The sequence below is a fragment of the Ciconia boyciana genome, chromosome 19 (assembly GCF_034638445.1).
Source record: "Ciconia boyciana chromosome 19, ASM3463844v1, whole genome shotgun sequence".
Taxonomy (NCBI): Eukaryota; Metazoa; Chordata; class Aves; order Ciconiiformes; family Ciconiidae; genus Ciconia; species Ciconia boyciana.
In genome coordinates this window covers 8,755,261-8,783,239 of record NC_132952.1, presented here as the reverse complement: position 1 = coordinate 8,783,239, position 27,979 = coordinate 8,755,261, and the positions used below count along the sequence as shown (strand labels likewise).

The 27,979-nt window shown below is 56.6% G+C and overlaps 1 protein-coding gene and 1 long non-coding RNA gene across 5 annotated transcripts; one reads left to right on the top strand and one right to left on the bottom strand.

Annotated features, from left to right (window-relative positions):
• Positions 1-1,341: 1,341 nt before the first annotated feature.
• Positions 1,342-25,023, bottom strand: TP73 (tumor protein p73). 4 transcript variants are annotated; one of them, XM_072883580.1, is made up of 12 exons: positions 24,985-25,023; positions 20,872-21,117; positions 7,848-8,034; positions 7,586-7,701; positions 6,930-7,039; positions 6,353-6,495; positions 5,803-5,891; positions 5,343-5,467; positions 4,841-4,995; positions 4,533-4,665; positions 3,426-3,519; positions 1,342-1,712 (listed from the first exon to the last, which is right to left on the bottom strand). In XM_072883580.1, exons 1-12 carry the CDS (start codon positions 25,021-25,023, stop codon positions 1,392-1,394), a joined length of 1,758 nt encoding a protein of 585 aa, XP_072739681.1. In that variant the 3' UTR covers positions 1,342-1,391. The 4 variants fall into 4 exon arrangements, with proteins under 4 accessions (XP_072739681.1, XP_072739680.1, XP_072739682.1 ...); XM_072883579.1 differs by lacking the exon at positions 24,985-25,023 and having other exon boundaries at positions 4,841-4,992; positions 20,872-21,105; XM_072883581.1 differs by lacking the exons at positions 3,426-3,519; positions 4,841-4,995.
• Positions 2,103-6,112, top strand: LOC140661467 (uncharacterized). The gene is made up of 3 exons (XR_012045770.1): positions 2,103-2,874; positions 3,193-3,283; positions 5,650-6,112. It is a non-coding gene; the product is annotated as an uncharacterized lncRNA (long non-coding RNA).
• Positions 25,024-27,979: the final 2,956 nt, after the last annotated feature.

Here is a 27,979-nt window from a genome sequence, read left to right as displayed (position 1 = left end):
CTGGAGGCCTCCATCGCAGAGGCAACGCGGGGAGGAGATGCAGCAGTGGGAACGTGCCGGGCAGCGTCGTTTCTGCATGGATTCCCTCGGGCTGCCCAAAACCTCGAGCGACCCAAGGTCGAGGGGGCAAATGAAGCAGCTCCCTGCCCTCCCTCCCTCCCTCCGTACAGCAGCAGCCCCTGCGGCGTGCCTTTGAGAGCCGTTGTGGGATGTCGCCTTTCAAAATGTGTGCGCGCTAGTCGGGGAGGGAGGGAACCCACCCGCTTGCATCCTTGCTTTCTGCTGAGGTTTTTTCCCCGGCCTGAATCAACAGACAAATTGCGCCAGGAAAAAATGACCAGAAACAGAAAACAAAACTGGAAAGACCTCACATGGTCACCTAGCCCACCTCCTTGCTCCAAGGTAGGATCAAATTTACACCTCCCGTGTTCCTGCTCGCTAGGTTTAACCTGTCTGCAAACTGCCCCGCTGGAGCAGGGAGGGATTATCCAGACCTCTGACTTCCCAGGAGGATTCACGGGCTCGCCCCCTCCTCTGCAATTGCGTGAAAGATATTCAGAGGAGGAAAAAAAATTGCATTTTGAATAGATAAGGCTGGAGACGTGATTTTCTGCATGTTTACATGCTAGAACATGAAATTAATTTACTTGACACTATAGTGTCTCAGGAGTAAGTATCAATTTTTATAGCTTACATGAAAATAAATCTTTTTTTCTCCTTACAGCACAATGAGTATACTGTATGTACATTTGCTTCTGTTTATATACACAAATATTTAAGTACATGAACACACCGGGAACTGACAAACAGGTTCTTTTCTGCTCTACAAAGAACTGAAGGAAACAGGTACTTCTTGGCAGTCCGTCAGGAAAGCAGATTGCGTTGCTTTGCATCAGTCACTGGCAGATCTCTGTACAGAAAATGGAACAGTTAAGGGCTAAGTCCTTTCTACAGTGACAAGGACCTGTCGGTTTTGGACACCGCGGGGAATGCAGGGCGGGGGTAGGTAAGCGGTAACACAGGCTGGTCTCGCGAAGAGACAAACACGCCATCTTTACGCCGCATCTGTCGGATGCGGGGATCCTCCAGTAAAACACAGAACGGGGTGAAGCACCAGCCGGTGCCTCCGCTGCCGCGGCGGGCAGAACGCCGCGCTCCGCCCGGCGACCTGGCTCAGCCACCCTCTTCCCTCTGACGAAGCCGCTGCGGTTTCCTCTCCGGGGCAGGCACCTCCCGTGGGGCTCGGGGCCGTGCTTTCACACACGGCTTGCAGTTCTCCTCCGGACACCAAAATTACACTTTTCCAGACGCCCAAGGCTGAAAATATTTTTCCTAGGGGGTTTCATTCCCCTCCCCTCCCCCGGTCTCTTGCTGCTGCCTTCTGGAGGCCCTCAGTTGATCTCTCCCTCCGTGAATTCTTCCTTTATGGACTGTTTGCGAGATTTGCAGTCCGGGAGGTCGAACCCAAAGTCTGCCCACTCGTCGGCCCCGCCGCGGTTGGGGATGGTGATGGTGTGGCGCACGCGGAAGTGCACGGCCTCCATCACGCGCTGCCGCTGCAGCTCGCCCGAGCTGCCGATGGAGATGGTGGAGGCGTTGCTGCTGGAGCGGATGAGCTGCTGGGCCCCGTAGTCGTGGCTCTGTTTGAGCTCCTGCAGACCTCTCCAGATGATCATCCTGTACTGCTCCGGGATCTTCAGTGCTCCGAGATCCTGAAAGAACAACACCGCTGAGGCACAGCCGGCAGGGACGCGACTGTACCGTCGGGAGCGAGCCCCGGGACCCCTGAGCTCGTGCTGCGGGGGGCACGTGGGCACGATGCCCCAGCACCCAGCGGTGGCGGGGCTGGCCCTCCCCTGGGTCACGACAGCAAGCCCACGGGTGCGTCCCTCGTGGGCAATGTCTCATTTGTAACCGACGGCCAGTTGACCAGTTACTCAAACACAGCTTTGCAGGTTAGAGTATTTTTTTTTTTCTTTTTTTGGGGGGGTGGGTTCACATCAAACTGATGTGAAAATGGGAGGGAGGGGACCTTTCCCCTTCGGACGCGGGTTGCAGAGCAGCACGTGAAGCGTCCTCGTGCCTGTGCGCCTGGGCGAGGAGCCGTCAGCCAGGCTGGCTTCTCCTGCGGTCCCGGACCGGGGGGCTGGGGCAGCACCTGCCCCGGGGACCAGCGTCACGCGCTAATGCGCCGACGCGGGCAACGGCAGGCTGGTACGGCACTACGGGCTGTGGTCGTAAAGCCAAACGAGGTCGATAACCTCAGGACTGGGGGGCCTGCACCAGAACGAACACCATCGTAGCGGAGAGCTGCCAGAGATCCATGTTAAAGCCAAACACAGAGACTCACGTGAGTGTTAACTAGAGAAGACAGCGGGTATGCAATTAGTAATTACAAATGCCGACTCGGACACACAGCTCAGCGATCTGCGACAAGTTTTGGCCATACCAAACGTTTCCTTTTGACAGCTTACAGACGGTCACGGAGTTAGTTCAGAAAATGGTCCAAAACCAGGCTAAGGTTACACAACTGGCCCCAGCTACCAATGAAAAATCATCGTGTTTCCAACAGCTGCATCACCAAAGCGTGGTCGCGCGTTTTATTGTAGCTGCCAGGTAGATGACAGCTACTACAAACTGCCTGGGGCAAAACGGGATCAGGCAGGAGCTTGTCTCGGCCAAAACTCTGGGATTTAGAGGGCTTGCTATGGCTCAAAGGGGTTAAGTTTTGATTTGGGTTTTTTTCCCTTCTTCTCCTTACCCTGATGGGCTGGGGAAGCCTCTGCTTCGTGCCGCCCTCGATATCATCACCAAGGGACTGCGCTTTAACCGAGACCGGCAGCAGCAGAGGGCTGACGCTCCGTGCAGGCTCAGGTACGTCCAGCATCCCCTCACCGTTTCTCATGCCAGCTTTTGCCTGACTTCGGCTATTTCATTCCAGGGTTTCCTTAATACAAATGCCCCAGGCTTGACTCCCTTATTCAGCCTCTTTTGCCTTCAAGATTAACAGGGGAAGAAGTAAGATCAGATCAGAGTCTGATTTAAAACTCGCTGCACTGCAGTGGAGGTGTTCCCGCTGGCTCAGTGGGCTTTGGGTTATTTGCTGAGCACCTCAGCCGGTTTTTCTGTGTTAGGTGGAAAATCTACCGGAGGTCTGGCCTGGGGATCTGTCAGCTCTTTTGTTTCTAACAGTCTGGAAGAACCAATTGAGGCTATCGTGGTCGCTACCGATGACTGAGCTACTGCTAAATCCCAAGGACCAGAAAGGATGCGTAAATGGAAGGTATAAATCCTGGGGAGCACGTATTCTGTGTGATGGGTTGGTGCACAGTTTTCCCTTTCCTTTAAAACAGTTTTGTCCTTGCTTGTCAGATCAACAGCTGATAGAAACAAGTGGTAAGAACAGATCTTCCCAAAGCATTTACCTCTATGGATAGGTTCTGCAGGTGGTAAATATTCTGTAAACCTTGTGAGGTGAAATAGTCGATGCAGTTTGGACACCCCAATCCTGTTAAAAAACTGCAGAAAAAATTTGGAAAATAAAGTGGCATTAACTTCTCATGAACAAAAGCTGCACTCGCAACCATCGCTATAGTGGCAAACCGTGTTTCAGGTCGCTGAAGAGGCGGGGGGCTGCAGCGAGCTCCTCCTGCCTCCGGCCTCGGCATCGCTCCCGCGCCCCTGCGGCACCCGAGGGCTGCAGGCAGGCGCGAGGGCGGGAGGGAGCTCGCTCGGGGGGCTCCGACTGCTCCGTCGGGCTTTTCGTCTCTGGCTGTTGCCATCCCAAGGGCAGCCTCAGCTGCCACTAATGCCAAAGTGAAGCATGGGATTACGTTCATTCCTAAAACTACATATTTTTTTTCTCCTAATCATCAGAGGTTTCAGCTCAGTAACTTACTCGGAATAACCTGAGGGAGCTCGAGCTACCTGGGGGGAGATCGGGGCATGCCTTAGCCGGGGCTTTGGGGCCGGTCTCTGCAACGTGCAGACTGGTGGTGCAGGGGTATTTTGCACATCGCGCTGGGCTGCAGCTATGCGCCTCTGGTGAAACTGCACGTACAGCCTCCCTGACTTCGGTAGGGTGTCTGTCAAAACGTCTGTGGTCTTTTTAAAGACTGAAACGTCAAAAAGTGGCTGCAGACCTGTCGATGCATTCCTGACAGAAATAAGCCACATGGACCGATTTCCAGACATTGCTGGTAAGGAAGGGGAAGGGGAAGTTCACAAAGCTACGTGCTGGTTTGACATGCAGGAAAAGACTCTCGTTCAGATGCATTTAATTTTTAATTAAGCAGGGATGGATTGCCCAGATAGAGGTATATGAGGGCAATAGAGGTTTCTAACTGGTAGGTAGCTGGGCTTTGATTTCTGAGATGAGAAGAATGGTCTATGTGATTTCGTGAGCAGTGATTTCTCAGTTGGGACCAGTGGCCAGTTGACCAGTTGCTAGACAGATCTGAAGGTTAGAGTGAGGGACAACAGCAAGAAACGTCGGAGGACAAGACAGACAGGGCATCAGACGCCTTCCCTACCTGACGAGGCTGGGATCGGGGTTGTAGGGCGGAGGGGGGGTGCAGTGTGATCCGGAGACCATGGACTGGGACGAGTGGCCCCCATTCATTTCTCCGTTGGGTTGCATGGGGTGACTGTTTAGCATTCCGGGTCCTGGGCAGCGGCCATGTCAACGCAACAAATAGATCAATTAGACGTCCCCCCAGCCGTGATAACCACCCTCGGCCGGGAGCCTAGGGTCTGACGGGCAGGAAGAGCCCCTGCGAGCACGGACTGCTGCCTGCCCCCTCTGCCCGCGCTTCGGTGCCCGGCGAGGGCAGGACCTTACCCATCGGCCCCAGGCTGGGCGCGGAGCTGGAGCTGTGCTGCGCTGGCTGCCCTACCAGCTGGTTGACGGAGGGCAGCTTGTTGATTCCTCCACCGTGAACTTTATTCATGGGTGAAAGGACGGGGCCGTAGGAGGAAGGCGTCTGCAGCTGACTCCTGCTCGAGGAAACCAAGCGGCCGGTCAGGCTGCAGCGGGGGGGATGGAGCCGCCCTGCCCCGTCCCAGAGCTCCCCTCTGGCTGATCAGACTTTCCTGCTGAGGCTGCAGGCGGCCGCGCCGATGCGGACTGCAGCACAGAAAAGCTGCTTTGCACCGATAGCATCTCTATAGCGGTTGTCAGCCCTTGCTAAGTAGCAGGCGTTTGGCTGACGTGCTGTGAGCCAGTGGACCAGCCCCAGACTGGGTGGCTGCTTGAGGGCTCCCGTGGCTGGGGCCAGGGCCAGGGCTGCTCCGCAGCCGCTCCCTGCGGCGGGCTCTCGGGGGCTGCTCTCGGCAGTACTTACTGCCTCTGCAGGAGCTGCTGCTGCTGCTGCCGGTAGGAGTCAACCAGCTGCTGCGGGACCAGCTCCACCAGCTCCAGGCTCTCCTTTATCTTCATCAGGATCTCAAAATTCTCCCGGCCTCGCACCTGGAGGAGGGAACAAGCCCAGGGCTTTGCTTTGTTCCCATCCCACCTGGCCACCTTCCTCGTGGCCCTTTTTTTTCCACCCAGCCACACAAGGTGCAGTGTCATTTGGCCAGGGACTATTTGGGGATCCAGGACTCCCTTGGACACGTGCATTTACAGACGCTTTTGCTCCTGCTCTCTAGGTCTCCGCTCAGCCCCCGTGCCTGCTGCCCTCTGGGAGACCATGCAACCCCGTCCTGCCCGACACCGCATCCCCAAGGCATTTCTCGCAGAGGGGACGATGCCACCATTGTCCCGAGCCGAGCTCTCAACCAGCGTGGCTCACCGACACTTACAGGCACGTAATACATCTCCTCCTCCCCGTGCCTCCGTTTCTTAATGCCGGTGCCCAGTGCTGGGATGCCCTGGGGGCTCTGCTTGAACGCTGGAAAGGAGAGAGGAAGAGCGTTAGCATGCCGTCCTCGGGAGGGCAGGACACAGCTGGGAGCACCTTGGCTCCTTGCAGGATTTAAGCTCAAGCCATGCAGGATGCTAGCTGTTCACCTGGGTTTTGATGTTGTCCCTTTATTAGTAATAATAATGAAGAACCAATATATCCGGACATGAAAGCCCTGCACTAATAGCTTTGCACTCTGGAGGGAAAAGGGAGTGGGTTCTATTTATGAGACTTTAGGTTTAGTCAAGAAAGGTCAAAGCATCGTGCCTGGATGTGGATTTGAGCCCGAACTTCTGGAGCACTGTGATTTTGGGTGCGATGGGAAAGGAGCGGAGGCAGAAGCATCGCGTGGCTTTGAGGGGGAAGGGGGTGCAGGTGCTGGCCAGGAGCCCGGGGCTGCGGCAGAGCAGTGCCCTGAGCCCCCTCCCTCTCCCGGCAAGGGGACTCACTGCGTTTGTTGGCGTTGCCGTTTTTAGCTGCGCTCTCGTTCAGGGCTTGCTGCTCTCGGTAGTGGTCTTCATCGGCTTTCCGATCTCTGCCAGGACAGGCGCAGATCCGTCCCTCGAACGATCTCCTTCCTAGGACTTGCCCGCTGGGAGGAGAGAGAAATCGGTGGCTATTTCTGCTTGGGAAGTGCATCGCGGCTCAGTCCAGCGTGTTACGGTCCAGCCCAGAAACCAGCCCAGCAAAGTGCCTTCCCATCCCTCCGTGTGAAGGGATTGCTCAGGAAGCCGTTGCCCCCCCGAGGTACTGGGTGCAGAGAGCCCCTCAGCAGTAGTCTCCTGGGGGAAGAGGAGCTCCAGGGGCAGAGGAAGGCTCCCGCTGCAGGGGGAGAAGCCGACACTGGGCAGGGTCCCCGGTCCCTCGGTGCCAGCCCTTTTCGTAGCCGGCAGAGAAGAGCCTTTCCCCTGCTGTGGGGGGCTGCCATGCCCTCTTCCCCTGGGGGTGCTCCCTGCAGGGGAGGCCTCCTTCCCGAGGGACCCCAGCCCCCCCGCAGTGCCCGTCCCTGCTCCGACAGCCACTCACTCTCTCGTCTCCAGGGTGATGATGATGAGGATGGGCCTCCTGTTCATTCCTCCCACGCAGCTGCTGTTGCACATGAAGTTGTACAGGATGGTGGTGAACTCGGTCCCCACCTGCCCGGGAGGGGAGAGCAGGCGCTGAGCAGGGAGCGATGGCGGGGGCAGGCAGGCTGGGCCTCCCCGGGGAGCGATGGCGGGGGCAGGCAGGCTGGGACCCCCACGGCTCCTGGCGTGGGACCGGCGCCTTGGCAGGGCGAGCGGGGGAGCTGAGGGGATGCTCCCCTGGGAGCACCAGGGATGGGCGGTGTGGGGACGGTCCCAACTGAGAAGAGGGGGCTGTACAAGGACTGTGGGCTCCCTGGGGTCCCCCAGGGCTGGACTGGGAGGGATTCCACTTTGCAACCCCCTTCCCAGGAACGGGATGCTCTGGGGTGCTTCGCAGGGCTGGGAGCTGCGGATGCTCGAACACTGCGGCCACCGGTGTGGGGAGCAAGCAGGGGGTGGCCTTAGATGTGCCAGGGCAAGCAGGACTCCTGCTCAGGACACACGTGTGCCTCCTGCCAAGCAGCCCTGTCACCAGTAGGTTCACCCTCAGCGCAGGCAGAACTACAGTAGCCCAGATAGAGGCAAGCACTGGTCCTGGCCCCCCGCCCCGGGTACCTGCGGGGGCTCGTAGGGCACCATCACGCTCTGCCTCCCCGTCACGGGGTCGTCCACGTACTGGGAGAGGTTGTTGCCTTCCACCCGGATGAGGTGGCTGGCTGGGGCTGACTGGCCTGCAAGGCAAAACCTCCACGTTAGAGGCGGCGGCGGCTCTCCAGGACGCTCGTCCTGCGCGCGCAAGGGCTGCAGCGCGGGGCAGGACGCGCGGCCCCCCCCAGCTGACGGGGCGGCCCCGGGCGGGGGGGAGAGCAGCACTCACCGTCATTGAAGTCGCGGCCGAGCTCGTGGTTGGGGCAGCGTTTCACCACTTCGGTGACGTGCTCTGCCTTCTTGTAGACGGGCATGGCCCGGATGATGGTGCCCGGGGGCGGGGGGGTGGACACCTTGATCTGGATGGGACATGTTTTTGCAATCTGACAGTAGAGTTTCTTCAGCAGGGGGGAGTACTGGAAAAGAAGAGATGCCCATGGGGTGAATGTCACTGGGCCCGATGGGACGGCAGGTGCTGCCCTGCCTGCCCTCGGCTTCCTCCGCTGCTGCGGTGTCAACGCAGGGTTCCCTTCCCTGCACGGGGGCTTGTGCTGGGCTCGGGCTGATGCTCCGAGGCAGGCGCTTCTGTTCCCTCGGCTCCTCTCAGCCACCCGCTTGCTGCTTTCTCAACGCTCCAAGGGAAATGCGAACGTGGCAATAAAGCAGCAAAGTAAAATAACGACTTGTTACAAAACTAATTACCGCCTACCGTATCGCAGCCACGCTGGAGGGACCGTGCCAGTGCAAAGCTGCTCTGTATAGCGGCAGAGGAAATCGCCCCAGCGGCGCCTGGGCTCCGTGGCAGCTCCATAACAGATTGCAGCATCGCAAACTGCTACTGCATGGTCCCAGTGCGTCACGGGGGAGAGCGACCAAAGGAAATTCAGCCTGTCTTCGCTGTAACTGTTTATTCTCCAGGCTCAATATTTGTTTTTCCCTGGAAATATTTAAATATGACCAAATTTGCCCACACTACATCGTATCCGCTTTCCACATAAACCAGATACAACCACCTAATGGGTCCAGGCCCAGGCGCTGTAGGAAGGGTTTCCCGGCTAGCCTAAGTGCCGCAGCAAAGCGGGAGCACCCACCATACTGTGACTTAGAGGGAATCTTGCTGAAAATCAGCTTAAGCCCTTGTCCATACATCACTCAGCCCACTTTGGAAACGTTACCCTGCGTCTGTTATCGCATGCAGCTCCTGGCTGAGCCGAGGGCTGGGACCACCAAGAGTGCCGACGCACCACAGCCTCAGGAAATCACGCTTAACGTCGTCAACAGAATCACAGCTAATCATGCAAGACCTCGGAGTTTAATTCTGACTAGCGCATGTGACGCAGACGGGGTTTGTCCTGACCACGACTCGGTCCTTTGCAGCCGCCCGCGGTGACAGCGGTGGCTCACAGAGGGGACGTGGCGGGGACCGCTCCCCCAGGCTGGCTGCGGGAGGAAGATGCTCTGTAGGCAGCTGAAGGCGGTGCCCAGAGTTGCTTGTTAATAGAAATCGGTTCACGACCACTGAAACACGCCTTGTGAGGGCACAACTGGATTTGCTCGGTCAGGAGTGCGGGGCAAACTCCTCTCGCCAGGACCGTGGAGTTGCTCAGCACGGGGGAACCTCCCGGTGGGCACCGAAAACGGGAAGGGAACAGTAGCGTGCCTGTGAGCCAGCCCTGCTCGCAGCCCCGCAGCACGGCAGAGCCCCCCGCCGCAGCGCCCGGGCAGGTCGGACTGGAGCCAGTGCCAGTCCCGGGTCCAGTCCGACCACACGCGATCGTCTGCAGCGAGGCAGGGGCTGGCAGCGTGTGCCCGGGCGGGAGGAGGCTGCCTGCTGCTCCGAGAAGAGGGGTGGGGAAGGCAGAGCCTGTCCTTCACCTTCCAGTAAACGCATCTCGGCTCCCAGGTGTGGGGCTGTGCAATTCCCTTCCACCTCACCAGTGCCATGCTGTTTTCCATCTCAGAAAGAATGTGTTTGCTATACAAGAGCCCACCCCTGCCGCACAGAGAGAAGCCAGTCCCTGCATGGCAGGGCATGTTCCTGCTCAAAGTATTTTATCTCATCCCCACAACATAACGCCTGATGCCAAAAAAATACCACCGTGCAGAGTATGTGTGAGGATGTTAAAGCTTGTCCTGAGCCATCCAAACACAGGTGTGCAGAGGCCAGCAAGGCTCCCGACGCCGACGCCGTGCTGTCAGCCGCCCGCTCTGCTCTCCCGACGGTGGGGGTGTTTCTGAGCCAGGGCTGCCCGAAGCAGAGGGGCAGCAGGGCTCGGCGGCAAGCAAAGCTGCTCGCACGGGACTGCTGGTAGGGCATCAGGGGGCTGGCAGGAACGGCTTGGCCATCGCCTTCCTACTGCCACGAGCCCAATCCGGTGCAGCCGCACGTCAGGAGGGTTTGCAGGAGGGGTCTGTGCTTCCCGATCCCGCTGCCCTTTCTGTAGGAGCGGATCTGCCCGTGGGTTGAGCGAGCCTCCCCTGCCCAAGGAGGCTGCTACCGAGCCTGCCGGGGCTGGGTGGGCTCGTACCACCCCAGGAACTGCCTCTTTAGCAGAGGCAAACGAGATAAACCATTTCCAGGTGGTATTTCTAGGGAAGTGCAGGGAAGATATAAAGGGGAGAGGCTTCTGCCAAGGCAAACTGCACCAGCTCTTGCATGGAGGATGCGCTGGGCCGATGGTCGGCCGGCCGGCAGCAGGTACCGGCTCCCAGGGAGGCCAGCCAGCGGGCTGGCAGGGGATGTGTCCCGGGGGTCAGAGCCTCCTCTGCGCTAGAGACAGCGGGAAGATGCTCTGGTTGTTAGAGGGTGTGATTGGGAGGGGTACCACGAAGCTGAATCTGGTAGCAAGAATTAACCCTGAGTATTGGAGGCGAGTGGACTAGTCCAGAGAGAGAGGATTCTGAGAAGTACTGCCTTTCACTGAAATCCCTGAATTTTGCAACGATGACTGTGACTACACCTTGACTCTACGGCCAGGTTAGCTTCCTGGGTGTGATCCTGCATCCCAGCAGGGATCGTGCCTAGGCTGGAAGCGGGGGCTCCGCGTGGAACACAGTTACTCCCCTCTGCCCGGCTGGAAGAGGAAGCTCTCGCACGGCCGCGGCCCATGTAACCTGCTCACCTGCAGTGCAACGGGGGTTTAACACCCTCGTTTTGAGGAGACAACATGGCAAAACAAGGGTTATTTGGATGGGGGGCTCTTCCTTGCCAGGTGTTAAAATACTGACAACTCCTGTCAAAGGATCCTTTCATGTAGACATTCCCGGGCAGTCCTCAACATGCCTGGGAAATAAAACTGCTCTGGAAGAGTAGAGGTGCATTATGGCAAGTTCTTTGGTAACAAATTCTCTCATTATACCATGTTATGACATGGATAAATCTCTGCTAAATAGCAGAGCGATTGCCCCGCAGGGAGAAAGGCTGCCGCTCAACACAGGCATGCCTCCACTGATAACCTTATCATGTCTTAACAGCTCCAGGAGTGCCTTCAAAGATCCTTCCACAATAACAAACTATTCTCTTAAGGAACTCCATGCTGATAACTCTGGGCAAGAAAAGTCAGGGCTGTGCCCTGTGCGGCCACGCTCCCGGCTCCCTGCGGCATGCAGCCGTCCTGCAGCCGCCTCTCCAGCCACGCAGCCGCCGCCGGGGCAAAGCCTCCCGGTCCCGCAGACCCGGCCTGTTCACAGCCACCGGGCGAAGGAGCACTGTGTTTTTAGGATCCCAGGAAGCTCTACATCCCCAGCTGTGTTTTCAGCCAGGAAGAGCCCTCTGCAACGTACGCTCTCTGTAAGGGACAGCAAAGTGAGCACAAAGGCAGAGAGCACAAAGGCACCGCGCTTTCCTCAAGTGCAAGACAAGACAGTTGCAAAGTGGAACCCGGGAGATCAAAATGCCGGTATTTAACCGCACAGACTAGTGCAGCCACCGCACTGCTGGGTACTCTTCTTTTTGCCGTGGCCACATTTCTGCCACCTGTACTAAGGGCGAACCTCGGGGCCGTTCACTCGTATCCTTCCTGCTCTGCAGCGTTTGGACAAGCTGACCTCTTGAAACTGGCTACACGTGGCAGCTGGGTCACAGCCAAAGCCCAGGTTGCTCACGCTGCTGCCAACTCACTGCTGCTCCTGGGCGCGGGAACAACATCTCAGGACATCTGAACGCTTTCCCAGTGCTGGTGCATCAGCACGTCCAGACCTCAGCCCCAAGATTTCTTTCACACCTACGAAAGAGCTTGGGTACATTCTGTCCCTGGGCACCTCCTGCCTTTATTTTCCGTTCCTGCTCTACCCTTTGGGCCATTAGTCTGGCCCAAAGGCCAGACTAAGTCTTGGGCCAAGTCTGCCTCCCCAGTTACGCTATTACTAAGGCCATCTCCGTTCACAGAAAACGTCAGAGAGTGTCTGTTGCTGCACGTTTGCCGAGCACAACAGGTTCACGTGTCAGTGTGGCTTGTGGGCGCTGGTTCGGTATAAACAGCAAACAGCAGTAATAGCACCGAGCAATCTACCTGAAGCTTACGTAAACCTGCAGAACGTATATTCCCCTGGGTTTTTTTCTGTAGTTGCGCAGCTTTCAATGTCAGCCCTCGTCTGCTGGGGTGAAAGTATAATGCCACCTCCGTCGCTGTCCCTTCCCTGCCACTGTGATATGTCCTGCAGTGCAAGCCCAGAGCACTAGGAATAACTGGGAAAGCCAAATTATTTAAGCACTAGCAGTATATCAGCATTAACCTCTGTTTCTCTAGGGACTTGGTACCCTAAAGTGTCTTTAGATGGGGTTTGTTTCCCCTCTGCGTTTGAAATGCGGCTATTTCTTGGGCAAGACAGAGGCCACGCTGCATCGGTGCCGAACGTAACGGGAAATCGGCACACCGGAGCGACAGAGCCCTGTGGTGCAGTCGGCCCCGGCGGGGGTTTGCCAAGGTTACCTTGGTGCTGCTGCTGCTGCATCCAAGGAAATGTTCTGCACATCACAGGATCCAAATGAGCTAATGCCTCACAACGATTCACGGCGACCGACACGGCTGCAGCTGTGAAGTAGCATTAAAATTAAGCCTCAGCATCTGCCGCTGCTCACCTGAGCAAGCACCCAGGACCCACTCTGGAAGAGGCCACTGTGCTGCTCAGACCCGTAGCTACTTCTCCTGTACAGGAAGCAAGAGTGGGGAGAGGTGTTTTTTTCCCCATGGATGCTGACAACCTCGCACGAAAAATAACCTGAATCTTCTGCGTGGAAAGACCTACCGGCGAAGTCCATCTCCCCCCAGCCCTCCCTGGGCAGCAGAACCGCTAGGAGGATGTGTCCCAACAGATTCGGAGCTGATAAAATCTTATTTATCTTCAACTGTTGACACCGAAGCGTCTAGACTTGCCTGCTTCGGGAGGGCTGCAGCCAAGTCCTCCTTTCTCTCTTGAAGGAAATGATTTGCTCAACAATTACTTTTTCCACAAGTCCTCCCCCCTCCTCCCTACCAGCCTCCTCCTCCTCCTCCTCTTCTACATTCCAGTCTCCTCATTAGCTCTACTCAAGACGTGTCCAGGACTGCAGTCAATGGATCCCAATAAAGCCACTAGCCTGGCAAGAGAGAGAGAAGAAAAGTGCTGCCTCCGGCTGCTAATTTCCTTGCGCTCCCCGGCAAGCAGCTGCAGAGCTGCATCCTGGGACAGGTTCGGACAGATCGCAGCGGAGAGGTGATAATAATGTGTCTGTCATCTTACCCAGACATGTAGCATCTTGCAAACCGCAAATACCGTTAACCGGCTCGGACAAATCTGTTACGACAGATCCTGGAAGACATGCCGACTACAGAGCTAATTTTTTCTTTCTAATTTTTTTAATAACCGCTTTTTAATCACCGGCCTATATAGCTTCTCACTGAGCTGGAAATTCCTCCCGGAGCTACTTTGTTGCTCATTTACTATGAGCTGGGTTTGAATACGTCCAGCGCATCACTGATGCCCGAGAGCAGAGCATCCGCCGGTGGCCGAGGCACACGGGTGGGCTGGGCAGCAGAGCCGCTGCCCTGGGGATGAGCAGAGCTCACCCGGGCATCGGCAGCTGCAGGGGACCCCCGTCACCCGCGGGTCCCCCAGCCCTGCTCCCACCGGCCACCGGTGACGTCTCGGGGCCGGGGCCGTCCCCAGAGCAGACACAGCACAGAGAGGCTGCGTGCGCTCCAGCCTGCGTTCTTCTGCCTTTATTATCATGCCATTGCTGCTAATTAAAATCCCTCGGTTCACCCCCAAAGGAGCCCTCTCCCTTCCTTCCCCGGTGCGCGCATCCTTAAAACAACTGTCAAGCAGGATCACAGCCGCTCTTAGTCACCGCTCAGCCAGCCAGCGCTGGCACACGCAGGGGTTGTTTTAATCTCTTCATGTAAGTCTGACTCCTTCTGTGTGTCTGGATACTCGGGTCCCCTGACCAAGCCGGTGCTGGAGTTCCCTCTCATCCAAAAAGGATGCCAAAAATCCAGCAAGGCAGTTAATTTCATGCTGCGTTATCAAGACTGGATACGGGAGCAAGCTGGGAGGGGAGGGAAGAAGAGGCTGAGTTGCGCTTGGGAAGCACTGCTGGAAACAAAGTGCAAAAACCAGAGCAGCAAGACCGGGGCTCGGGGGGAGACCACCGCCTCTCACAGCATCCCTGGCAGGCCGTGCAAGCAGGAGGGAGCTGCTGCTCCTGCTTTCTTACAGCCACTGCCTGGAGTGGGCACAGGCAGAGAACGTGGTTTACCAAGGGCCCACCCAGCATCTGTCTCCCCACCTCCCTTGGGTGCCGGAGGTCAGGGCTCCCAGGAACGCTTTCAGCCGTGCTTCCCGGGGCATGGGATGCAGCCCCATGTGGTAACACCCTCTGCTCCCAGCGGTGCGGCAGCAGGCCCCGCGTCCGCTCCCGAAGGACGTGGCCAGGGCAGCCGAGGCGGGCAGTGCCGCTGGTTGACCCACCGGCATGCGGCCGCCGTGCTCCCGGGGGCTCTGCTGGAGCCACCGCCCGAGATCACCGCTGGGCCAGAGCATGGACATGCATTTCCTTCTGCAGCCTATTTTTTCCTCCAGCGGATCCCTCGGTCACCACCTCCCCTGTGTGTTTCAGATCCCAACGTAGAGGAGCTGGCCAGAGCAACCTCCTTTCCCCGGTGCGTCCTCTCCCGCCTCCGCAGCAGGCCCTGCAGGAGAGCCGTGCCTTCCCGCTGGAGCAGCAGTTGCCAGTAAGTCATTCCCTTGACCTGCGCATACCATACACGTTCGAGATAGTGGAGCTGATAGCGGGATCGTGTTGGAACATTGCACACCGAATTCCTTTGCCTTTTTTCTTAATTCCATTGTGTCTGGAGCTCCTGGAGCCTCATCCACGCCCTGTGAAAGCTGGTGGAAAGCCTCCAGTGGGCTGGCTTCAATGGGCTTTGGAGCAGGCTGATGCTGAGGTTGCTTTCCTACTTCTGGCACGCCAAAATATCCACGCTCTTCTGCCCAGCTACTCAGATAAAAACAAAGATGTTTATGGCTCAGAGGTAGAGCGTACTGAGCCATGCCTGCCCCCCGCGCATCTCCAGGCCCCTGCTGTTGGACAGGTACCTCCCTAAAATATGGTAAGGTGCCAGAGAGAGTTTGAAGAGGGGGCTCGTTTTCCATAGACACTCCTGAAAGTTCTTCCTCCTCTTCACAACCCCCTCTACCCCAACAAGCTTCAGACAGCAACCAGGAAGGGAGAACCTATCTCCTGCCACACCATTTCCATCCTCCTCATGCAGTTAGCATCAGGCAAACCATTTCAGCTCCCCCAGTGCCCACGCTCCACCTGCAAGATCTACAGAGCAACTGGAACCAGTTCAACGCGGCAGTCTCCCACTGGCCGAGCGCTGGGACGCAGACAGGTTTGCTGTGGGTAACTGCTGGACGGCCTCCGACATAGCAGGAGCATCTCACCTCGGCTTCGAACCTCTCCAGCCTTTCCCTTGCAGGCTGTTTGCTCCCCGAAGCAGCAGGCAAGACCCTGGAGGTGGCCCGGACCCCCCTGCGCCCGTGCCCGGGCTAGGGCAGCCCCCCTGCTTAGCTCGGAGCTTTGTCCGTCTCCCCCCAGCGCCAGGGGCTCCGTGCGAGCCTGGGCAGCTGCCCCGCACCGGGGGCTCGAGCCCCTGCTTCCTTTTGCAGCCAGGCCACAGGAGGCCAAAGACCCTATTAACGCTTCTGCTGGCTCTGGCGCACGTGATAGCATTTTAGAGGGGAGGGAGCACCGATCTGCCGCAAACCCTACTTGAGAAAAATACTAATTATCTATCAGTTACCAGCTGGCCGGCGTGGCGAGGGGCTGCCTGTGAGAAAACAGCCGAGATCGGCTCGCGGCTCTAGCGTGTACGGGCAGCTCCGGGGAACCGAGAGTCCTGATAGCTTCCAACAAACAGGCGGGCTGCCGGCATGCCCCGTCTTGCAGCGCCGCAGCTCCCAGTCCTCCTCCCAGCCCCGTCGAAGCAGCCTACCAGAGGGGGGCTTCGAACCTACAGGGAAAACCTTATTTTCAGCATCTGGCCATTGCTCTCTGCTGATAAGAAGGCCATTAAAAATGAAAAGGGAGGCGGTGGCAGCCTAGAGGGCTTCCCGCAGCACAGACCAGCGCGGCCGCTTCGGTTCAGAGCTTGTGGCAACGTGTGGTGCTCAGAGCCCAGCCCGGGAGTCAGGACGTCCAACGTCACCCACCCGCTGCCCGGCATCCCTCTGCAAGGACAGACCTGGCTCCGGTAATGCGAGCCCCAAACCCCTGTTCCAAGTCTTCGCCCCTTCTCCATTCACCCATCTCCTAAATTTAGAAATTCAGCATGTTAAGGCCAGAGAGAACAGATGATGATCCTCTGGTTCGATTCCCTACACTGCTGGCCTAAGACCCCTGCCTACTCATTCTGCACGGAGCCAACGGTGTCTGCCTGAAGTACAGCTTATCTTTTGAAAGATATGCAGACTCTTCATTTGAATACTTCAGGAGTTGGAGAATCCACCGCATTCCTTGGTAAATTGTTCCTATGGTTAATTATCCACACCGTTAAAAAATTTCCACCTTGTTTCTAGTCTGAATTTGCCTGGCTTCAGCTTCCAAGCGCTGGATCTCATTATGTCTTTTTCTATTAGATTAAAGAGCTGTCTGCTATCAGAAACCACCTCCTATGCAGACTGCGATCAAGCCACCCTTACTCTTCTCGTGGAGACCTTTCATGCAGAATGTTTCTCTGCTATCGCCCCACAAGGCATCTCTTCCAAATCTTTCATCTTCTTTGGATCTCCCTCCCAAACCTTTTCTGTTTTGTCAGCAGAGGGTTTGAAGTGTGGACGCAAGAGCTGCACAGGAGGGCAGTGGGCTCGGTGACACCTTGCCCTCCCTGCCCAGGTGATACTGCCTGCCCAGCCCCGTAGAGCAAGCCACCCCACCGTGCAAACAGCTCATCTCCAAACGGTCCTTGGCCATGAGCCCTGGGCTCATTAGGAGCCTCCTTTCCTAAGCATGGGAGAATGGGTAATGCCAAGTCTCCCAGAGGAACAGCCAGAGGGATTCAGTCAAAACCCTTCAAAACCAGAAATCTATGGGGCTACACGCTTCCATCACCCAAAGCTTAGGACTGTATCAAAAAACTATGTCAAATCGTGCTACAAGACGACTCGCATCGAGCTGTTTGGTTCGGCATTGCCAGTGCACCAGCTGTCCGTTCCTCCTTGGCTGGATTCTCCGTGATCCGACCCCAGATTGCAGGAGGCCTTCGGAGCTGCCGGTCTGGCAGAGCCTTCCTCCAGGGTGGAGGGCTCCCCGCTGCCCTGAAACGCTGCCTGGCAAGGCGGCTCTGCCAAACTTGTGGTCAACGCTTGCAACGGCCCTGGTGTAAATTATTTGGTGCAGCTAATCTTAAAGTATTCGAAGGCCATGAGGCTTCCCTAGCTACGGAGGAAACAGGCAGTGTGTTTCTTTCAAAGCGCTGAATCAAACCGTGTGTCTTGTAGCGCACCAAGCCGGTTAATTCAGCGACCCTTGGCTGGACCATCACCGAGCTGTCAGATGTCATTGTCCCCAGCCCTACTACCTGTACATTTAACTTTCCTTCCCAAGTGCCTGCATTTCCTAACAGCTTTCCTAGTCTAGTACGCTGCTACATATGCAGTCACAGCTTATGTAGAGAATCACACTGTGTACGTACATCATTATTTGTATACTGACTGACTGGCAACATATAACGTATGGTTTTTTGCTGAATTCCTTTCCTCGTTTAACCAGGACAGACTTTCAAGCGCAGCAGTGGCAATGCAGAGCTCAAGGTGAGTGGGAGGAAGGCAGCAGCCCCATCTTCCAGCACAAAATGTGCAGCGGCGTGGCTGTGACAGCCATCAGCTGGGAGGACATGGAGTGAATCTGGCTGTCACCGCAGCAGGACCATTCTTCACGTGGCAACCTCGGCGAGCCAGGCAGTCTGCACCCACGTCGGCAGTCCTGCAGAAATTACTATTTCAAATGAAACATCCCCCGCGCTCTCCAGGGTGCAAGATGCTGCTGACCCACTTCTGTTCTCCACGAGGCTCAGCTTCAGCGCAGGGAAATGCGGACCGGTTGGCGCTAGTCCTGCAGCCAGCCTGCTTTTGGGGGATGCACAGTCACCCAGCATCGCAGTTCAGAGCTCCGCACACCTCACTGACTGCCTTGCCAAGTACTAAAGCCGGTTCAGGCATTTAACTCCTCCGCTCCGGACCGCTTCCCAGGAGGCCCCCCTCGCAGCCGCGCGCTCGGCAGCCTCAGCTCCCAGCCCTGGCCGGTGGGCGCATCCCCCGCAGGTGCTCCTGGCTGCCCGAGGCAGGTTTGCCAGGCGTCCCTCGAGTCCAGCTGCTCCCCCAAGACTAGGAGGGCTCTGACAGCATCCATGTGGCACTGGCCGCTCTGACGTACAAAGGAGACCTTAACACAAAGGCTTGAGAAAAAAAGCAATCCCGTCCTGATTAGCACAGCTCCCAGTAGGACACAACAGCTACAGGAGCACGGTCAGCACGGGGTGATGCTGAGACAGTCTGGGCTCAGTTTAGAGTTCTGGAAAGATCCCAGTGGCTGGGATGGCTCCAGCGAGGGAAGGGGGTCATCACGGGCTCCCTCACCGTGTGGGACTGCCTCGGGGAGCCTCCTGCTGCTCCCTCTTTCCTTCGGGGGACAACCGGCCAAACAGACCTTAGTGGCTTTTTTGATTTACTCCCTGCAGCTGCAACATGCATCGCCTGGGACGAGGGAACAGTATTTCCTTCCTGCTAATTAAAGTGAGCACAGAGCGTCTCTTTAGTAGGTGTGCTCTCCCTCTTTTGACGTGCATGGATACACCCTGTCTGCAGCGCTGTCCGAGGGTCCTGCAGCACCCAGCCCAGCCCTGCCCGCGGCTGTGTCCGCCCCATCCCAAAGCCATCTCCCCAGCACTGCTAGCCGGGGACAGTGGCAAGTGAGCATTGGACACTTTCCTGTCCTCCTCCCTCCACGCTGGGACAAGACACCCTGCATCCTTGTGGGGTTGGTTTCCATTTGGATGCTTTTATGGCCCGGGAGTGCCTCCTGTCCCTCTGCAGGTCCTACGCAGCTTTACCTTTAAGTGATGTGAGTTATCCCCCAATAGGGATAGGATTGGGCTGGAGTCACATCCTACCCTGAGGACCTTCAGTTTATTCAAAACCTAACGAAATGCATCCTTCAGCAACATCTTGCAAGGAAAGACAGTGGAAAAGAGTGAAGTCTCAACTGCTCCCATGAGGGCAAGGCGTATTTAATCGCGGTGCTGGTCCCAAGCCCCTGGGTCCCAAGCCCCTGGTCAGCGCAACTCAGCAGTGAAGCTTCGGTGACCGGACGCAGGGAAGCTGCTCCGCTGCCCCAGCCATGAATTTGGCTGCATTCGAACACCGCTTGCTGCTGGTTTGCCCGCTCCACCCACCCGCTGGTTTCTGCAGGAGAGAGACTGGGCGCTGCGGCAGCTGCCGCAGCCCGTCCCCTCCTGCCTGCTCTCACCACGACGCACCGGGAGCAGCCCGCGACGCCGCGCCAGCAGCAGCGAGCGGAGCAGCACCGCCAGCCACGGCCCGGGGTCTGCCTGCACAAAGCATCTGGAGACGCTTTCTGGCTGCCGCGGGAAGGACAGTCTTGGCAATTAAACACATCAGCTTCCAAAAATAAAAGTCATTATCATACCTCGGGCTGATATATCGCTCCTGGTCTGCTCTGCCTGTTTCGTGATAATGTCAAACCGAGCCCCAGAGAAAACCCCGTTCCTCCCTCGTTGTGTCAGTTGTCTCGTCCCAGCCTTTCTGCTCCGCTAATATTTCCCAGAGGAGAAAACCCGCCTGCCTCAAGCATGCCGGTGAGCAGCTCTCCCAGGTGCTCAGGCAGGCGTCCGCTGCAGAAATGCCTCCGACACCGGCCGCAAGTGCTGTTTGTTGTTAAAATAGGGACAGCGCTACACTGAGCCAGCAGCCAGGATGTGAATTTAGGACCTTTTGCCACAAAAAGGCAAGCAGCTGTCGTACGCTCTGCCCGGTTCCCGAGTCCCTGATCTGCAGAGGGCTCCTCGCCGGGCTGCAGACACGCAGTCGGATCGGCAGTGGACCAAACCTGCATCTCTGCTCCCGAGGACCGGGCGGCTGTGCCCACATCCCACACGGCACGCTGCCGTGCAGCGATCCCTCTGTGATTAAAAACCTACTCTGTTATTTTGCTGTGACTCCTAGAGATTAAGTTGCTCTTCTGATACGAGATGAAAAAGGATTGTAAATGACAAGCAAGAATTTACAGTAAAGCTGAGAATGGCCCCAGCAGATGCAAGCAAAGGTCCATCCTGCCCACAGCTTCACCTCTGACAGCGGTTGCTGGGAAATGTGTAGGGAAGCACCACGAGAACAAGGCAGGTGCTTCCTCAGGACACTTCTCCAGCTTTGCAATTTTTGGGGACATTTACCCCCAGTTTAGGGAATTGCTGCGAGAGAAGTTACATTTGAACCGCTGTGCCTAACAGCCCTTTTGGAGAAAATCCCTGAAAAGCAAGCAGTGATGTTTCCTGCACGTTTTGCTTTCCAGGGCCACCTGTGCAGGTGAAGTCCCCATCGGGTGGTGGCTGCGTCCTGCAGCCACCCCACGCGAGTGTCCCCTCTGCGTCCCTCTGCAAAGCACCACTGAGGCATTCGGGTGTTTGCGGCCGAAAACACCGCCTGCAGTAGCAAGCATCTCTCTAGCGAAGGCAAGAAGACGTGCAACTTACTGTCCAGGTGGCTGACTTGGCGGTGCTGGATTGCTGGAAGGTCACCTCAAAGTGGTGAGGACCGGGGTAGTCAGTGTTGGAGGGGATGACGGGAGCTGGGGACATGGCGTCGAAGGTAGAGCTGGGCTGCGAGTAGGGTGAATGCGTTGGGACATTGGAGGTGTGCTCGGAGCTGTAGGGGCTGGTGGAGGCTGCTCTGCTGCCGATGCTCTGATCCATGCTGTTGTTCAGCAAATTGAACTGGGACTGGAGGAAGGGAAAAGGGGAGGAGGGAAAAAAGAAAACACCAGCCAGTTTAGAGACATGGAAACCTCAGCCACACTTCTCCAGGGCTCCAGGTGTCCTGTTACAGCCTCCTTAAAGGGCCAGCGTGCGGGAAAGCCAGCCAAAAGAGCTGGCCTGGGCCGCTTGGCGTTTTGAACAGGTCACCACTTGTGCAAGGGGTAAACTCAATGCACTTAAACCATCCCCTTCTACCAGCTTCATCCTCACTGGAGGCAGCGAGGTGCCGAGATCCCTGGACTTCTAGCGCATCTGGCTGCGCAAAGCCACTCTTTTGCCAGCGGGATTTTCTGGGGTTGGCTCAGGTGTGGGAGATGTCCTGCTGCGGGCCGGGGAGAGACAGCCCCGTCCTGCGCCCAGGGCCCTGCTCGGCAGTGGCCCTTCTAGTGGCCAGGGCACCGAGGCTTGGGGAAGCTGCCCTGGCGCGCGGCGCCAGCGCGAGGCGACCGGCAGCCCTCTGCCGAAGGCATCGCTCCCATTGCGACGGCGTTACTGAACGGCCGACCTGCTTTCCAGATGTCTCCCACATGCATCCACTTGTCGCGAATGTACACACGCACAGCACTTCTGGAAGTGTTTCTTGATGAAGAGCCAGCTCTGAATGGTGGTTTGTGTAATTCATTTCCTAGCCGGGATGTTTGCTTTCAGTGGCTTTCACTGATGCAGATCTAATTTGGGGAAAACCTCAAACCTACAAAGCACGTAGCTGCGATGCAGCACACTGCGGTAAGGTCACAGAGCAAATGTACCTATTTATGCATGTACTGGCTCTTATTCTAGACATGCTGGACCAAATCCTGACTTTTTACTATTTTTTTTCTTATTCCTCTTCTGAACAATTATCGTCAGATACTTCCAGTAAGAGCCAGCACCTCTTCTATCTGCAGGCATAGCCTAAGCCAAGCTACATTCTCAAAAGCCACATGGCTAAAGCAGCCTAAATCTTTCATCTGAAAATCAGACAAAAAAAAATAATTCATTTTTTTCTATGGTAGAGAAATAAACTAATATTGAAAAATATATATCCCAAACATAACTGTTTCTCAAAGCAAGTGGGATTTTTTTCCCCAGACATCTGCAATGCCCGAATTGCTCAAGGGTTGCTCTCCTGGCATTTGCAAGCCAGCAGCATGCTGGCAAGCCCAGAGGCGGCTGCTGCCGGCGGCCGGCTGCGCTGCGCCGGTGACCACGCACAGCGGCCGTTGCATTGCTGCTTGTCGCCCCAACCCCGCAGGACCCCGCGTCGGAGGAGGAACGGGGCCGCCCGCCCGCGCTCCCCTCTTCACCAGCTTCAGCCGCCTCCCCTGCGCCGCGACGGGGACAACCGAGCTCGGGGAAACCGAGAGCGACTGGAAGGTGGCTGTCACCGTCCCGCAGCCCAGCAGGCTCAGCCATGCGCCTTCGCTCCGAAGGGCTGCGAGGCTCACAGCTTAGGAATCAGGAGACGTGTTTTAACTTGGGATCCCAACCTCACCCAAACGTCTACAATGTATAATGGTTTAAAGGCAATCATCCTTCTCCAGGAAAGTTCTCCTGTTGTCTGCATCTCTCACAAGGTCGTTGGAGCCTGTGACTAACTGGAGGAATGCTGAACAAGATCTGGCTTGCTTTTACACATATAGCCATTTTCTCCCCTAAAATATGTGCGTAAACCCCTCTACTCCTTCTTGACACTCTATAAATAGCCCAGCCAAAGACAAACCACCCCCATTCAAGCTTTCCACAATCCCAGGCTTCACCTGGAGAAAAAGTTACGAGAAATTTCAGCAAAACAGGTGTTAAAAATGCACATCGAAAGCCCTTGGATCCAGCCGGGAAACTGCCCGGCTGCAGATAGCTGCTGGCAGGGACTGCAGGGCAGCCTCGGTGGCGGGTGACACGGGCTGGGAGGCGTGCAGCACAAGCCACCCTTGAAAAGCAAAGCTCAGGCATTGACCAGGAGGAGAGCAGCAAGGGGAAAAAGGATTGCTGGTTGTCAGGGCCCATCCACAGCCCAAATAATCCACGAGTACCACGACTGAGCTGGTCTGTTCTCCCGGGGTGGCAGAAGGGCCCCAGGGAACAGGCTGCGCACACGCCCTGGGCCGGCCACGCGCCTTTGTTAGGAATGAATGGAGGGTAAGCGCTCCGCGCTTGACAAGCAAACAAGGCGATCTTCAGTGCAACCCCTGCACACGTACGTGTGTTCTCAGGAAAGGCAGGCGACGTCCGCACCGCCCGGCAGAGCACGGCGCGTGTGCTCCCGCGGTTGCTCATCTCCTGCCGGAATGGGAAATAACCGGGAAGCCTTTCGCCTCCCGGCAGTATCTCCTGCTCAGGAGCCACAAGTTCGGGAGCTGCAGGGCAAGCTAGGGGTGAGGCGGCCCTTGGAAGTGGCTGGAAAAAAACTCAGCAAAAGTCATCCCTGCATGATTTTGTGAGTTTGCGGTGCTTAGAGCCTGGACTGTGAGCAGCTGAAGCCTGTGGCTGTAAAGCTTAATGGACAGGTAAATCAGGACCGACCCACTGGGAAGAGCATCCCGACATCCGCACAGGAGAGAGCCTTCCCGCGGGGAAAAAGACAACCCCTTCGCACATGAAGGAGGCACGAGACCCAGAGCGTCACCGCTGCAAGCCAGGCTGGCCACCCTGAGCCAGGATCCCCAGCACAAAGCAACAGGCAGCACCCCAGGTACCGGGGCTTTGGAGATCCGCCGGCAGAGATACCCAAAGTCAGGTGCAGGGGAAAAATGACCAACTTGTTTTTAAAAATAGACTGCATTTTGGAAACATTCCCTTAAAAGACAAATTGAAGGCATGAGTGTTTGTGTACGTATGCGTGTCAACAAACCCAACACAGCCTTGTGTTTGTGTGTCTGTAAATATATATATAGACACACACACATACGTTTATACATACACATATATAAATATTCACAACTGCAGCAACGACCTCCCAAGTAACAGCACCACCGTACAAAGCAAACCCGGTACATATGTGCTTTGTACCAACACACGTAAGACAAAAAAGAGGAATGAAGTAATTTCTGGTCAGGAAGTGCAACACCGCACCTCTCTATCTCTGCTGCATCTATGCCTATATCTAACTTTTCTGAATGCCAGAGAGCAGACACAAAATGCTTTTGACTAAGAAAGGAACCTCAGCGCCTGAGGACAGGGCTGAAAATGTATCGCCTGCAAGCGCAGGTACCATTTCATCTGCTCTACCCTCCCAGAGACTTTAAACCGGGGAAGGAAAGCCTGCCTGGGGCCGCGGGTGCATGCCGTGAGCTGGGCTGAGGAGGTCCCCAGGGGACGACAAACTGGTGCTGGTGGTGCCCAGCACCACAGGGCGCTCCTCGGACGGATGCTCCAGCCAACACCCCTGCTGTCTGCACGTACGCGGGTGAGGGAGCCCGCACCCCTTCGCACCAAAGCTTAAATCGCACCTTGGGCTCTGCAAGCACCAGATCAGGCAAAGCAAGAGGAATGCCGACCGAGCCACCAAGGCTGCAGCGTCCCACGCTGACACAGGTTAGGGTTCGCGGCCGGGGCCGGAGCAGCCACAGCTCCTCTGGGCAGCCACGGGATGGGGGAAGGCTCACCCCACACCGAGCCCCTGGCACGTCCCAGGCAGCGGCGGGCACGGAGGCTCAGCAGGCAGAGCCGGAGCACGCGCCCAGCTCCCGCCTCAGCGGCAGAGGATGATTTCATAGAATCACAGAGTAGTTTGGGTTGGAAGGGACCTTTAAAGGTCATCTAGTCCAAACCCCTGCAATGAGCAGGGACACCTTCAACAATTTCAAATAAGAAGCAGCAAGGCAAAACCCATTCATAACAAGTAGCACCTACCGTGGTATAATGCTGCATCGGGTCACTAATGTACAGCATTTTAGTTGTCTCAGGATTCACAGAGCGCTGGGAAGCGTCCCGCCACGGGAGTCATGGGGTCGGGGCGGTGGCAGGGACGGCCGGGGCAGGAAGGCACGGGAGCAGGGCCAGGGCGGGCAGCTCCAGGGATGCCGCGCTGGCCACCCGTGTGCCGCCGTGTGTTGGCTTTTTTGCTTTTTTCATCTCCCTTAGTTCTGTCAACTAGCTGCATCCAACAACAAAACGGGGCCCACCCCTTTCTGTCCCTCATGACTATTCATTAAAGCACAGGGCAGGCCCCAGCTTGCCCAGTGATGGACGGGGCGATACCAACCATTCCCACTGCAGGGAGAGTGGGGGTCCAGCTCCATCATCAAACTCGGCTAGATAGATTCCACTCCAGAAAGCTGCTTGCAGCCGCGCTGGGCTGGAAACCCATTTGGCTGGCAACCTTTACCTTTACCAGCAGACCGAGGTGGCTGCACTTGCATGGACCAGGTGATGCAGTGACCCTGAGACAGCTCCATAGCTCAGAGATAGGGAGTTATCCCTGTCTGGATGGATAGATATGGATAGGTGTGGACAGATGGATATCTGGAGGGATAGATAGGGATAGACAGGGATAGACAGGGATAGACAGGGATAGACAGGGATAGATGGTTAGACAGATGGACTAGATGGACAGATATGGACATATATCTAGATGGATAGATATGGATAGATGGGTAGATAGATATCTGGAGCGACCAGGCAGATTTCCTTCCGACTCCAGGCAGAGGGGTGAACGGTGTTTCCTAGAGCCAGACCTGCCGTGGAAGGCTGCATGCTGAAGCAGATAAGCAGTTCAAAGAGTGGCATGGTGTATTTTGAAAGGTGGAACCAGCGTGCATCACGCACCTCCCAGCACTGGTGTGCACGCGTGGACCCACGCACAAGTACGTCAGTGGCAGCCGTACGTAAAGCCTAAAGCACTGCACAAACTACCAGTCCTGAAGTTGTCGTCTCTGAGCAAAAAGGGCGGCTGAGGAATTGTTCACATCTTTAATTACAGCAGCTCCTCCCACGGGACCCTGAAACAGGTTTTTAGGAGCAATGCAGCCCGTGCAATGCCGAGAGGGAGCATCACGCCTGACTGGAGGGCAGGTCACAGAGTGTTTGGGTGGCCTCTTCGCAGCCACTGAGCAGCAGCACCAGTGCTGGGCACCGCAGCACCCGCTGCTTCCCACGCATCTGCTCCAGCACTGCTGAGCACCACAAGCAGCAGGCATCACGGCGTGGACCGAGCGGTCCCTCTGCCGCAGCTCCCTTGGCTTGCCTTTCTTTCAGGCCGGCAGCATCACGTTATCTGTGCATTTATTTTCATGCACGTCAGCCTGCCACACATTCCGGTGACGCCGGCCGGCGAGAGCTGGCCGCGGCTCAGCAGCGCAGCGCTCGGTTGCAGCATCAGGCCAGTGTAAATATTTACTCCCGGCCCATTACCCTGAGCGAGGGCCAGCAGCCGGCTCTGCCTGCCTGTGTGCAGCCGCTGTGCTCAGAGCCCTGCAAGGCCAGGGCTCGCCCGGCCCTGGCAGCACCCCGGGCTGTACCGACTCCCGCCGGGCTTGGCTTTGGTTACAGCGGGAACAAGAAGAAAGGCGAGGGCAAGCTCAGCGAGGGGCAGCTCCCCAATTAGCACCGCCGCCCCCGCCTGATCCCTCTGCCAGGCTCCTGCCTGCTGCAGACAAAGGCCGGGGAAAGGAGGGAAAGGAAGCAAAAAGAGAGGGAAAAGGGGCCTGGGGGAAGGGATGCAAGCTGGCGAGGAGGGAAACGGCAGCTTTCTGGAGGGAGATGCTGCCAACGGCTGGCGCTGCTTCAGGGATGCTCCCGGGAGGCCACCCTGCCTGGGGCACCGAACACGCACAAGTGACCCCGACACCTCACACGCACACTGCGCTTTGCAAGCCCTTTGCCTTAGACGGAGACGCACCAGCTTCTTGGAGGGAAGGGCAATGGCACGGACCCTTGGGGACTGTGGCGGGAGCAGAGCTGGGCATTGGGAGCATGACGTGCCCCTTCAGCGGCTCTGCCTCGCCAGCAGCTTACAAATGGCTTTTACTACACACAGCATGTTTGTACTGGAGCAAATTATACTCTCCTCCTGTCGAGGAACTCGAGCTCCACCGCCGTTACAGCACAGAGCCCCTGCTGCTGCATGCAGCAATGTTATCTATTAATAAGGAGCCACTATTTTACGGAACACTGTACCATCCGGCTGCAATCTGGCAGTACAGTCACCGATTACAGGTTATCAGACCCTGCGCAAATGGCAGCAGCGCTGCACCTGCAGCGGTTGTGTTCGGTTTATGAACCAGCAAGCATCCCACCTCCCAGCCCAGAGCCCCCAACCCACTGCGGGGAAAACAGGCTTGTATTTGATGCAGCTCCCATTTGTGCAGGCTGAGCACGCTCACCATGACTGAGTTATTCATGCCTCTCATCTGGAAGACGTCCATCGTGACCTCTGTGCGGTTGGAGACCTCATTGCTGCCTGTATGGTTGGATGGAGGGAGGTCGAAGTAGGTGCTGTCTGGCTCCCTGTGGAAAAGGTGATGGCGCAGTCAGCCTTCCAGCTCTCCAGCGCAGCCCGAACCACCACCACCCAGCAACCTGTGATTCCCTTGAACCTTCTCAACTTCTCCCTCCATCCTCTGCTTTTATTTTCACATGGCAGAGCAGGCTTTGCTCAGGCAAACTGTTGCCTGGTGGGTAAAGCAAGCAGAGACTTGGGAAGTTTTTCATTTACCCAGCTGCTCTAGCATATCTGTCACCTCAGGACATCTTTAAGTGAAAGGATACCAAGGAAGAAAGAGGATGAAAGGAAGCACAGTCCTTCCTCCTTGCTTGATTAGAGTGTGAGGCTCAAAGGCCAGAAGACTTGCAAAAGTCTTGCTGTGACTAGAAGACATTTAATTTTAGAAAATATCCATTTTAATTA